Source organism: Patiria miniata, unplaced genomic scaffold (assembly GCF_015706575.1).
Source record: "Patiria miniata isolate m_02_andy unplaced genomic scaffold, ASM1570657v1 HiC_scaffold_29, whole genome shotgun sequence".
Classification (NCBI taxonomy): domain Eukaryota; kingdom Metazoa; phylum Echinodermata; class Asteroidea; order Valvatida; family Asterinidae; genus Patiria; species Patiria miniata.
In genome coordinates, this window is record NW_024037068.1 from 27,835,533 (window position 1) to 27,848,663 (window position 13,131).

At 43.9% G+C, this 13,131-nt stretch overlaps 1 protein-coding gene across 1 annotated transcript; it reads left to right on the top strand.

Moving 5' to 3' along the window:
• Nucleotides 1-1,972: 1,972 nt before the first annotated feature.
• On the top strand, nt 1,973-12,410 carry LOC119735348 (tyrosine kinase receptor Cad96Ca-like; the record flags this gene model as incomplete). Its single annotated transcript, XM_038209044.1, has 7 exons — nt 1,973-2,138; nt 2,305-2,415; nt 2,506-2,687; nt 2,844-2,846; nt 11,408-11,527; nt 11,632-11,743; nt 12,310-12,410. Coding segments are annotated over 7 exons (795 nt in total), but the record flags the coding sequence as incomplete, so codon positions are not given.
• Nucleotides 12,411-13,131: the final 721 nt, after the last annotated feature.

A 13,131-nucleotide genomic window follows, 5' to 3' on the forward strand; every position in this document is an offset into this window, starting at 1 on the left:
ATGCGAGCGCGGAGCGCGAAGCCCTGAAGACGTGGACGTGGGGTCCGGGGCCAGCATATAGGGCCCCTGGAAATTTTCGGATTCTTGATGCTCTGTGGTGCATTCTCAGGCATTTCCTGGCCACTTTTCCCTAATTCTTTTAATAAAATGTGCTGGTGTTTAGGGGGATGGGGTTGGTCATGACAATTTATTACATCACAAATATCACATCAAAACTGTAGCTTGAGTCTCTTTCGAGATGTGCCCTCTTTTTGTACCTTGATCTATGATTTTGAGCCGTCACTATAAGAACCAGATCAATTCATAACTGCATGCGAGTGTCGAATGAGCACGAGCTTGTGTTTTGCACAGCTGTCAACCGCCGTAAATGAAGCAAATCGCGCGGCAGCTCGCGCCGACGTGTACAACTGTACTTTGGCATGGATTGCAGAACCGGATTTTAGCTTCGCGAGGTTTTGAGCAGCGGTGTTATTTTTTTACATTCTCCATTTTTCTTAGTCCCTCTTTTTTCCCCTTCCCTCTGCATTCTTCATTTTCTATTTTGCCGACAGCACCATGATTTTGTCGACAAAACGGACTAACGGGGAGGGGGGGGGGTTGCCACTTGCTACACCCCTCCCCCTCCCCTGGAGCGACGCTCGTGATTACCATGCACCGTGAATGTTCGAATGGTGCACGAATGACCTGCTTTCTGTCGATATTTGCGAAGCCATACAGTTTTATACACGAAATATACCACATTTGTTGGTACCGAGGAAGCGAGAAAGAGTAATAAACGATTTACTCTATGCATGTACTACCATTGTGTAACTTGCCCTGCGGAACTGAACTTTGAAGCCAACCAAGATATTGATTAACTGACTTAATTGAAGTGTTGGGCTCGTCGGGGATTGTAAGATTAGGGAATCAGTCGAGCTGGCTTGTACCCGTCCACAGGTGTGTAACCGATTGCAAAGAAAATGCGGACTTACTGAATAAGAATTGGAAGCAGTATTTAAAAAAGATATTTTGGTGGTCGGCCGACCGTTGGAAATTAATACAAACATGCCAATTTCTTGAAACTGTCAGCACACCAAGTGCGATGATTTTACAAGACGCTTTAGAATGTCATTCACTAACAGTCCAGTAAGGTATTTCATTATAATTTGGTAGTTTTGTTTTTTGATGTTTGCAAATGTTGTATATTCCCTTTCAGCAAAAGTTATATAAAACCTGAAGATTGGAAGAGTCAGGCAGTTATATTGCTTTAATTTTGCATTAAAAAGATAAAATTCCAACTTGATTGACATGGTATTTAAAATGTTCTTAAGCTGAACTTCTGAACTTAAAGGAAGCTTTCGGAACTGCTGTCAGAAACGTAACGTCAGAGGGTTATGTTTGTAAAAGCTATAGTATTTTCTCTTTCCGATACAGTGGCGTAACTGAGGGGTGGGGTAAGAGCATGCCTCCCCCACAAAAAATTAAGATCTCGTAGCGCTCGTTTCATGCGCGCACGTACCTGTTTTGCCTAATTTAAATGTATGCAGCGCGCATTCCCATCAACACTTTCGAAAATGAACTCCGAACCAAACTCTGACATTTTAATCAGAATTGTGCGCAACTTCATGGCACCTTCTGAAGGTGAGCGTGTGCACAAGATTTCTAAAACGTTGGTGTGATGTCTGTTCGTTGGTGATAGCGGTTCGTTGTGATAACGCCCTCTCGCTGTAGACTTTTGCGTTTCTACAACAACGTCTTCACCCAAGACTAACGTTGCACTTTTTACCGTTGTGTAGTTCTGAACATGGCGAATAGGCCTAGTCCGAGCCAAGACAATCGACTATGTTATGCAATACAAAGGCGACTTGGGGGGTTTCAAAGCTTTGCAAAATGAATCAGATGTTCCCAACTCTTTGAAATGCTCGATTATTCTTCCATTCAAATTGCAGAAATAGACGTCATCAGTCAGCCAGCCAATCAAGAACCATGAACCGCGGCGTATGCAAATACACCAACTACGCACAAAGCTTTCCCACGTGATCAGCTGAACATTATCAAAGAGCTCGGACATGGCGCCTTTGGTCAGGTGCTTCTAGCTGAAGCCTCGGGGATGACACAGGGGTCAAAGGTCACACTGGTTGCTGTTAAGACACTCAAAGGTTAGTACTTGTAGCGAAGTTATGAGATATTTGTCGGCAGTCATGATGATTTTACAACTTTTGCCAACTTGCAAATTCGAGCAAGAGTTTAAAATAAAGGTTAGGAGATGCAATTGGCAACTAATCAATTTCATCCCGTATATCTATACATTGTAATATTATGCAGATGGAGCCGGCCAGAGCGATAAAGCCGACTTGATAAGGGAGCTAGACCTGATGAAGAAGTTACCAGACCATTGTAATGTAGTCAGGCTCCTTGGATTTTGTGTAGAGGAAGGTAATGCAAATAACCATTTATTTTGTTTTTGTTTTGTTTTGTTTATTTTTTAGAAAGCTTAGAAATTGCACAGTCTTCCTTTTCTTACAGATCCGCCATACATCATTGTAGAGTATCAATCTAGAGGCAATTTGAAAGACTTGCTTGAAGACAGTCGTAATAAGAGAAGGCGTGTCTATGGCAACAGGCATGGTCTCAGTAATACCTCCAAGGATCTGATGAAGTTTGCCAAGGATGTGGCTGATGGAATGGCCTTCATCTCATCTCAACGGGTTAGCCCGGTTCAGACTGGGATCACTTACTCGCCCATTCCAGAATTCAGTATGTGATCCAAACCAATATTAGTCAGTGAGAAAGCATTGTTTAAAATACACAAAATGTGTTTCTGCCAGAGTTAATCAAGTGACATTGTCTTGAATGTATTCCAGTGCATTTGTAACGTGGAAAAATGGATCACTAGAGAAAAACACCTGGTTCAATGATTATGTCGCGATTTAGCTTTTTAAACTGGGACAAAAAAAAGAAAGAAAAGGAATCAAGGAAACAAAAATAGACTTCGCAAAATTTAATTTAGTCTAAAAAAAAACATTCCAACAAACAAAAAAACAATTTCAATCCTCGAGCGCAAAAAAAACTAGTTTCCAGAAATATACTTCAAGGCAAAAAATCTCAAACAACGTATAAAACACTCAAAAGAATTTGCCAGGGATAAAAAAATAAACAATTTGATAAAATTTAGGGATGATTACAAAAAAACTAAGTTAAAATTATAAAACCCAAAGAAGAAAAAAAAAGAAACAGAAGAAAACCCACACAGCAATAAAGGAAATGACTCTAAAAGCACAGGAATGAACTAAAAACCTGTAACAAGAAAATACAAACAAATGGCAATTTAAAAACAGTTCTTATAAAACAAAACTCCTATGAAACTACAGTCCATGTACTAAAGTATCCTCTAAGCTACAAAAGGGTACAAATGCAAGTTTGCCACTGTGTGCACAAGGGATTAACTCACTATGGACTGCAAGATACTGCACAGTCCAATGGGCCTCATAATGATATGCAAATCCTCTTGACTGTCTCAATAAACTATAACTTCTAAGAAGGAGGGAACAAAGGATTAAGGCATGGTCTAGGCTAAATAAATGGATACAGGTCTATGTCTAGGTACAAGTACATATAGTCAAAAAGAGCAACTAAAAACCTAGAATAATATGAAAATCAACGCAAAATGCAAGAAAAAGGAACTTAAACTCTGTGGATATTATACACATGAAACTTGCAGGTAATCCTAGACTCAAGCAATTAAAACTTGGACAAACTTATATTACAAAACTTATTAGAATCACACAACTTCAATACTTTCAAAGAATGGACTCCTCAAATGTTTAGAAATAAGCCAAAAGAATAATCAAGTTGGAATAAAAACTTAAAACAGTAATCAAAAGTTTCTAAGTTTCTAAACAAAAAGGCTAGTTAAAACGACTTCTAAGAAAAGAGCGGAGACACAAACGTTTTCATGTATAGGAAAAAACTCAATCTTAAAAGGAGCTAAAATGATACTGAACTGGATAATATGAGTATCATAAAGGCAAACATAAAACTGGATTTATACAATCATAAGAAAACTCATGAAAACTCATGAAACTTACCAAAAATGGAGCAGACACTTGTGATCGGGATGAAAATGTACACTAAAGCTAGAGCAGGGCTTATATGTCTTGCCTGTGTGATGCTGGTCTGCTGAATGAGCCTCTAGGTCAATGAACTAAAGCTACACAGGAAGTTGGGGCCAGAATAAACAATGGGGGAAGGGGGAGGCCACTACTAAACTAAACACGGGAGAAGAGGGGGGGTGTACTCCTATAAAAAGACGGGTAGCAGATCTGAAACTAGGGAAAAACTTTAAGTTATTTTCTGCTCCTTTACACTCTCCCCATCTTTAAAATGTTGGCTCCTGACAACAACAAAAATTACTTATGAAAAAAAAATAGTTATATACAGTACACAAAATTATCTAGTCTCGAAAACGGAGTGGTAGCTGGGTCACACGTCTAGGTCTGCTGAAAATCTCCACAGACTCGTCAGAGTTGGAGGGGCAGTCTTCATCCGCTGAATCGTCAGGATCGGAACTTGAGTTAGAGCCTGATGTCTGGTCTCTAGGCTGGGGTTCATCGATGGATGAAGATGCCGCGTCATCATACTCGGGCGACGGACGGATGACACAGGACGTCTCATCTGAAGAGAGAAGTGGTACAGCCTCGTGTTCTGGTGTATCTACTGGGAAGGGACATCTTGTCAACAGGTTCCTGTGGACAGACTTCGTCTTCATGGAGTCAAGTTGCCTGACAACATACACTGGACCTTGGAGATGTCGTCTGACCACAATGTAGGGGGTCTCCTCCCACTTGTCTTTCAGCTTGTGCTTTCCTCGAAGCGACTTGTTGGCCAGAAGCACCTTGTCCCCAGGATCGAAGGTGGTTTCCTTGACTGTCTTGTCGTAGTTTTCTTTCTGCTTCTGACGAGATCTCTCTGCTTTGGCCTCAACCTCTTGATAGGCTCGATGAAGTTGTCGCTGAAGATTCTCGACGAAGATAGGAAGTTCAGCATCTGCATCTCCAGCACGTCGTTGGACCGGGGTTGGAAACTGAATATCGACAGCGAGCTTGGGCTCCCTCAAAAACATTAAGAAGAAAGGTGAGTGGCCAGTTGACTCGTGTTGTGTGCTGTTGTAAGCATGAGTCAATGTCTCGGTGTACATCGCCCAGTTCCTCTTCTCGGTCTCCTCAAGGGTGCCCAACATCGACAGGAGTGTACGATTAAATCGTTCCGTCATGCCGTTGCCTTGGGGGTGATATGGAGTTGTCTTTGACTTCTGCACTCCCAGAAGGCGACACAGCTCTTTGACGATCCCTGACTCAAAACATCTCCCCTGGTCAGAATGAATCTGTTCGGGGATACCATAGTTGACAATGAATTTCTGCCACAAGATTTTTGCCACCGTTGTCGCCTTCTGGTCCTTCGTGGGGTAGGCTTGTGCGTAGCGCGTGAAGTGGTCAGTGAGGACCAGAACATTCTCGTATCCACCTGATGATCTTTCTAGGCTTAAGAAGTCGATGCAGATGAGTTGCAGGGGTCGCTCTGTCCGGATGTTCTGCAAGCCAGCACTTCTCCTGGTGTCTGGGAGCTTCCTCAGTGCACACCGCTTGCAGGCCTCCACATACCTCTTTACATCAGTGTGAAGCCCTGTCCAGAAGAAACGGCTCCTCACCAGCTGAAGTGTTTTCTGGAACCCTAGGTGGCCCATCGTGTCGTGCAACCTCCTCAATACCTCTGACTTCAGAGCTTCAGGAAGAACAGGGATATGACGCATCTGTCTATCTTCACCTCTGTCGTAGGTAAGCAGACCCTCGCTGACATCAAGTTGGTCCCAGGATCGAAGGAGACGCTGTACTGCTTTTTCTTCCCGTCTGCACTGCCTCATGCTGGGCTTACTTTGTCGGGTTGACCTAAGGTGTGTGACTCTTCTTATTGTTGCATCATTCTGTTGGGCCTCAAGAAGGTCGATGCCATTCTCCATCAGGCTTGTGTCAGGAAGTTGATGGTGGTCCTGCTCAGATCCAGAGGGTTCTTCGCTGGATTTTGTGCTAGGGCTGCTTCGATGTGCATCATCTATCCGGCGGGTGTCTTGTGTTCTTGCTGCTGCTGCTACACCCACATGTACCTCTGCCGTCACGGTGGCCTCTTTCACAGGGCTCTGGCCTGCAGGTTCTCCTCCTTCTGTGGAGTCTAGGATGCGAGCTACCTCCTCCCGTGGTATTCTTGATAGGGCATCGGCATTGCTGTTGGCCTTTCCTGGTCGGTACCGAATATCAAGATTGAAGAGAGAGAGGTCATTCACCCAGCGTTGGCCGTTGGCATCCAACTTTGCCCTCTTCAGGACATATGTTAAGGGATTGTTGTCCGTGATAGCTGTTACATGGTGACCATAGAGATAGTCCCTGAACTTGTCAGTCAGAGCCCAGTGTAGTGCACGAAACTCCAGTTTGTGCGCCGGGTATCTCTTTTCCGCTGTAGACAGGCTTCGACTGGCATAGGCCACCACTCGTTCGCGACCTTCTTGCACCTGAGTCAGTACAGCTCCAAGGCCATCCAGGGACGCATCGGTCTGTACTGCAAACGGCAGTTTGTAGTCGGCATAGGCGAGGATAGGTGAAGACACCAGCTTGCTCTTGAGGGTCCGGAAGGCGGTTTCGCATGCATCGGTCCAAACAAATGGAGGGTCCTTGGTGCCTCGTTTCCCTCCTATAAGTGAGAAGAGGGGACTGGCTATCTTCGCATAGTCCTGGACGAACTTTCGGTAGTACCCTGTAATTCCTAGGAAACCTCTCACCTCCTTCTTAGATGTTGGAACTGGCCACTCTTCTATTGCAGATAGCTTGTCTGGGTTTGTCTCTATACCCTCTGATGAAACGATGTGGCCGAGGTACTTCACGCTTCGCTTCAGAAGATGGCACTTTGAGGGTTTCAGTTTCAGATTGTGTTCTCTGAACCGTTCGAAAACTTCGTCTAGTCTGGCGATGTGTTCCTCGATCGTTTCACTGAAAACGATAACATCGTCGAGATACAGGAGAACACTCTCAAAGTGCATTCCGGCAAAGACTGTGGACATCAGCCGTTGGAAGGTTGCTGGGGCGTTCACAAGGCCAAAGGGCATCCGTGTAAACTCGAACAGGCCCATGGGTGTCGTGAAGGCAGTCTTGGATTGGTCCTTTTCTGCTACCTTGACTTGGAAATAGCCAGAGGTGAGGTCCAGGCATGTGAAGTATTTTGCTTTTCCCAAAGCGTCCAGCGTTTCTTCAATTCGTGGAAGGGGAAAAGCATCTCGGACCGTGCGGGAGTTCAGCTTACGGTAGTCAATGCAAAGTCTGATGCTACCGTCTGTCTTCCTCACAACCACGACTGGTGAGGCAAATGGGGACTGACTGGGCTTAACGACTCCAGCATTCTTGAGGTCATCTATGTGTTTTCTCACTTCTTGAAACTCCGCTTGTGGTATCCTCCGATAAGGCAGTCGGAAAGGGGTAGGGTCGATGAGGGGGATTTCGTGCTCAACTGCTGGTGTGTGGCCGATGTCCATTGGATCTTGGGAGAAAACAGCAGCATTCTTCCTCAGCAGCTCTTCAACGGCAGTCTTCTCAGATGGCGACAGGTCTACATCACAAAGGTTGATATCAGGTACAGGATTGTCATGGGACACCAGATGCTCAAAGGATGTCATCTCCGCTACGTCTTCAGATGTAGAGGACTGGAGGACTTGAACACACGAAAGCATGGCGAGGACTGAGTTCTTCCTGACAGTGATTGTCTGATGAGACAAGTTGCACAATCGGAGGGGAGCTCTGCCATCTTTGACTTCTACCATTGCCCGACCGACACCTAAATTCTGGTACTTGTTTCCCTCTACTAGTGCAGTGATGGTCCGCCCTCTGGTTGCTTGCGGTGCCCTAGCTGTGATGACAACTTCTGCTCCCGGTTGAACCTTCAATGGGCGTCTGCCTGTGTAGCGAAGATGGCCAATGTCACCACTCGTTCTGGCGATGTCAACTCCATCTACGTTGACGCACTGAAAGGCTGTATACCAGGTCTGTGATCTTTTCTTGGTATGGGGCATCAGTCCTCTGCCATACCGATCATGCAGGGTGTTGCGCAGAGCCAGGATCGCATTCGTTCCGAGGAGAAGGGGGATGTTGCGTCGAAAGGGGGTGTCTGGCACTACCAGGGCAGGGACGTTATTTACCTTTTGTCCCAGGGCGTCAATACTAAGCAGGATGTATCCCTTGTGGGGAACTCTCTGACCTCCAGCACCTTTGATTAAGATATCTGACGACCGCAGGGCCTCACATCTAAGCTGTGGATGTCCCCTGACAAACACATCAGTGATGGTGGTCACTTGGGAACCCGTGTCCACGAGAGCCTAACAGCATTTGCCTGAAACTACCACTTCGGTGGTGCTGACTGGTCCGGCGATATGCATTGGCCCCTCTTTTTGCTGAGGTTCCTGGCAAGCTTGGGTAGAAACCATTCCTGTGCTCCTCTCATCTCTAGATCCAGTAGGGCTTTTATTTACAGAGTTACCTGCCGATTGCCCGGCGTCCGCAGGTCGGGCTAGTTTAAAGGCTGCTGTCCTTGTCGGGGTACTCTACATTGCCGTGCGAAATGACCTACTTCCCCGCAGTTGTAGCATCTCCTTTCTGGCCTTGAGGCAGGGGCACGAACAGGAAGATTCGGTTGTCGGGGGCTCCGCATCGACTGTCCTTGATTGGTGAAGCCCTCAAGGTGTTGGATTCGCTGTCCCATCCATCGTTGGCCTTCGATGACTTGGTCTAGGGTAGTAAGCTGCCTCTGTACTAGAGCTGTCAGTTCCCCAAGCTGATCCGTAACATCTGTGGTGGACTGCTGATTCATCTGGGCAGGCCCTGCTTTGGTATTCCCCTCTCTGGTCAACGGTGTAGTGACGTCCGCAACTGGCGCCCCAGTATTCTGCTGGTGGGTCTCATACCAGTGACGCCTCGACTCACGTGCCAGGCGGAACTCTTCGCTGATGATGCGGAGCTCCTTACGAAGCAGCTTAAAGCTCATATCACGGGGTTTCATCGGTGCCAAGCGTTGTCTGACTGCATTGTCGTGGAGGCCCACCATGAACTGTGTAGTGAGAAGATCATCCCTGTCGTCCTCAAAGGAAACGTTTCTCCCCTGCCGCCTCTGCAGTTCCTCGACGTGTCTAAGCAGTGCCTCAAGTGCGATAGCATATTCGATGGCAGTTTCATCGGGCCGCTGTTTTCTGGCAAAGAAGGTGGCGATGGGCGTTGTCGACATGTTGCCCTCTCCAAATTCATCCAGCAGCTCGGTGATGGCCTCTTCGGCGGTTACCGTTCCCCGACTCTCGAGATTTAGGACGACATCCCGCGCTTCTCCTTTGGTGTGCCGAACTACCTCGTGGAACCGAATGCTCTCCGGTTGAGGTCCCTTGGTAGGAATCTGATGTCCCTCGCCCAGTCCTCCACCTTGAGTCCATGCTTCTTTGAACCATACCCACTGAAGGTCTGCACATCCTTCATCTGGTGGGCAGTGTACATGCGAGGTGCTAGTCGGGGCTGCGGAGTTGTCTGTGATGGCGGGTCAAAGTCTGCCAGATGAAGAGGATTTTGCTGGGCTGGTGTCATCTGGTAGTGGGGACTGGTCATCAATGGTGAGGCTTGAGGTTGAGGGAGGCCCGGTTGTGGATGTGGGGTGCCCATTGCACCATAGAAGGTGAGGTTTGGCAATGACGATGGTGTTTCAGCCATTCTGTACTCCTTGAGTTCATTTACCAAAAGCACTGTGTGGGTTTCGATTTAAAAAAACTTTCAAAGAAGGAAAAAATGTCCCAGCTAAAAAACAAAAATGGCTAAATTCCTAAAGAAAATTAATCATCCCGGGTTTCGGCACCAAAAATGTAACGTGGAAAAATGGATCACTAGAGAAAAACACCTGGTTCAATGATTATGTCGCGATTTAGCTTTTTAAACTGGGACAAAAAAAAGAAAGAAAAGGAATCAAGGAAACAAAAATAGACTTCGCAAAATTTAATTTAGTCTAAAAAAAACATTCCAACAAACAAAAAAACAATTTCAATCCTCGAGCGCAAAAAAAACTAGTTTCCAGAAATATACTTCAAGGCAAAAAATCTCAAACAACGTATAAAACACTCAAAAGAATTTGCCAGGGATAAAAAAATAAACAATTTGATAAAATTTAGGGATGATTACAAAAAAACTAAGTTAAAATTATAAAACCCAAAGAAGAAAAAAAAAGAAACAGAAGAAAACCCACACAGCAATAAAGGAAATGACTCTAAAAGCACAGGAATGAACTAAAAACCTGTAACAAGAAAATACAAACAAATGGCAATTTAAAAACAGTTCTTATAAAACAAAACTCCTATGAAACTACAGTCCATGTACTAAAGTATCCTCTAAGCTACAAAAGGGTACAAATGCAAGTTTGCCACTGTGTGCACAAGGGATTAACTCACTATGGACTGCAAGATACTGCACAGTCCAATGGGCCTCATAATGATATGCAAATCCTCTGGACTGTCTCAATAAACTATTACTTCTAAGAAGGAGGGAACAAAGGATTAAGGCATGGTCTAGGCTAAATAAATGGATACAGGTCTATGTCTAGGTACAAGTACATATAGTCAAAAAGAGCAACTAAAAACCTAGAATAATATGAAAATCAACGCAAAATGCAAGAAAAAGGAACTTAAACTCTGTGGATATTATACACATGAAACTTGCAGGTAATCCTAGACTCAAGCAATTAAAACTTGGACAAACTTATATTACAAAACTTATTAGAATCACACAACTTCAATACTTTCAAAGAATGGACTCCTCAAATGTTTAGAAATAAGCCAAAAGAATAATCAAGTTGGAATAAAAACTTAAAACAGTAATCAAAAGTTTCTAAGTTTCTAAACAAAAAGGCTAGTTAAAACGACTTCTAAGAAAAGAGCGGAGACACAAACGTTTTCATGTATAGGAAAAAACTCAATCTTAAAAGGAGCTAAAATGATACTGAACTGGATAATATGAGTATCATAAAGGCAAACATAAAACTGGATTTATACAATCATAAGAAAACTCATGAAAACTCATGAAACTTACCAAAAATGGAGCAGACACTTGTGATCGGGATGAAAATGTACACTAAAGCTAGAGCAGGGCTTATATGTCTTGCCTGTGTGATGCTGGTCTGCTGAATGAGCCTCTAGGTCAATGAACTAAAGCTACACAGGAAGTTGGGGCCAGAATAAACAATGGGGGAAGGGGGAGGCCACTACTAAACTAAACACGGAAGAAGAGGGGGGTGTACTCCTATAAAAAGACGGGTAGCAGATCTGAAACTAGGGAAAAACTTTAAGTTATTTTCTGCTCCTTTACACATTCACAGGGACCTTGCAGCCCGTAACGTGCTTGTGGCTGAGGACATGACGTGTAAGGTGTCTGATTTCGGACTCGCTCGTGACGTCATGGATGTCCGAGTGTATGAACGAAGATCACAGGTTAGTGTTTTGTAGATTACAAAAAAAGTCTCGCTATTTATTGATTACAAATTGACAAAATCATGTTGTACGATGTTATTATGCGGACAAATTTAATTTTGCAGGGTCCACTGCCCATGCGCTGGATGGCCCTTGAGTCTATTTTGAATGACGTGTACACAACAGAGAGTGACGTATGGTCTTATGGCGTTCTGCTGTGGGAGATTGTTACACTTGGTAAATAAAAGTATTAAGAACAATTAACCCGAGTGTAAATTGTTTCAGTGAATTGGCACAATAATTAACCAACAAATTCATTCCAACTGAACATCGTTAAGTTGCATGCAGTGCACCAATATCGCCCCACAGATTGTTGAAGCAATTATATTCACACATTTGATATGCTACACTTCTTTACATTTTATTATATTTTGTTTGTTGAAAAAACTTCTAATTGCCTCACAACCATTAAAATGGAATATACCTGGACAAATTGGGACTATGCAGACGACATGTGAATTGGATGCGTTTATTCTGAAGCAGAGGTTAAAACGTCCCCAAGAGATGAGTGTTTCTTTTTCCATGATGTAGACCTAGAGAGCTCATGACTTGTGCAGTAGTTAATGCACACCAACCTTTTATGTATTTCCCATAAAATCAGGAGCTAGATGTTTTTGATAATGTTAATCATTTCTATCTAGAGTGACTCTTTCCGTTGCCTCCAGATTTTGCTTGCTACATATAAATATTGTTAAGGGACAAAATGATGTTTTCTGGGTTTTTTTTACACGTATTTTGTGAAGGTGCTCGTCCATACCCCGCTATGGCACCGAGTGAGATGATTGATAAGCTTCAGTCTGGCTACCGTATGCCCAAGCCACAACACTGTCAGGAGGAATTGTGAGTTTTACTACATGCACTGAAAATGTTACTTCATATTCCTGTTAAGAACAAACAGACCTTCTGAAGTTTTTAAAGATGAGAGTGAATATGAATTATAAAAATAAAATCGAATAAGAATGTTTAAAATGTAAAATTCAAAGGGCGATTTCCGAGTAGGCCTAAATGAGATGCTAAATATGACACCATTTCTTGGGTACAAGTGAATGCAAAATTATTGATATTGTAACGTAGGACTCGAGCGGTAAAGGTTTCTGGGGAACGTCAATTTCTGTTTATTTATTCCACACAATAAATGAACGATGAAATAATCTTCTTGATATTGATGATTGGTTTATTCTGACTCCTGTACTCTAACAAATCACTTGGTTTTGTTCTAACCTGATAATTCTAAAGGCTATGATTCTAAAAGCACTGTCTATCGCATACAGATCCTTCCTGTAAAACCGCCAGACGTGAACTGCCTTAAACCGCGCCAAGTAAGCCCGCTTGGCAAAATGTACATGAGCTGATCATGCAATGATCACGCGCTGTGCATCAGGCGACCCCAAAACAGCTGTCAAAACTAGGTCACTGCACAGCGCCGCCAGCGGCCACTCCGCCACATTACCCCCACCTTTAAGAAGGTGATGTGTCCTCACATCATTTGACTGCTTTAAGTCAATTTCATGCAACGACAAAATAGACGATTTTTAACACTTGACAAAACTTTTAAGTCTGTACAT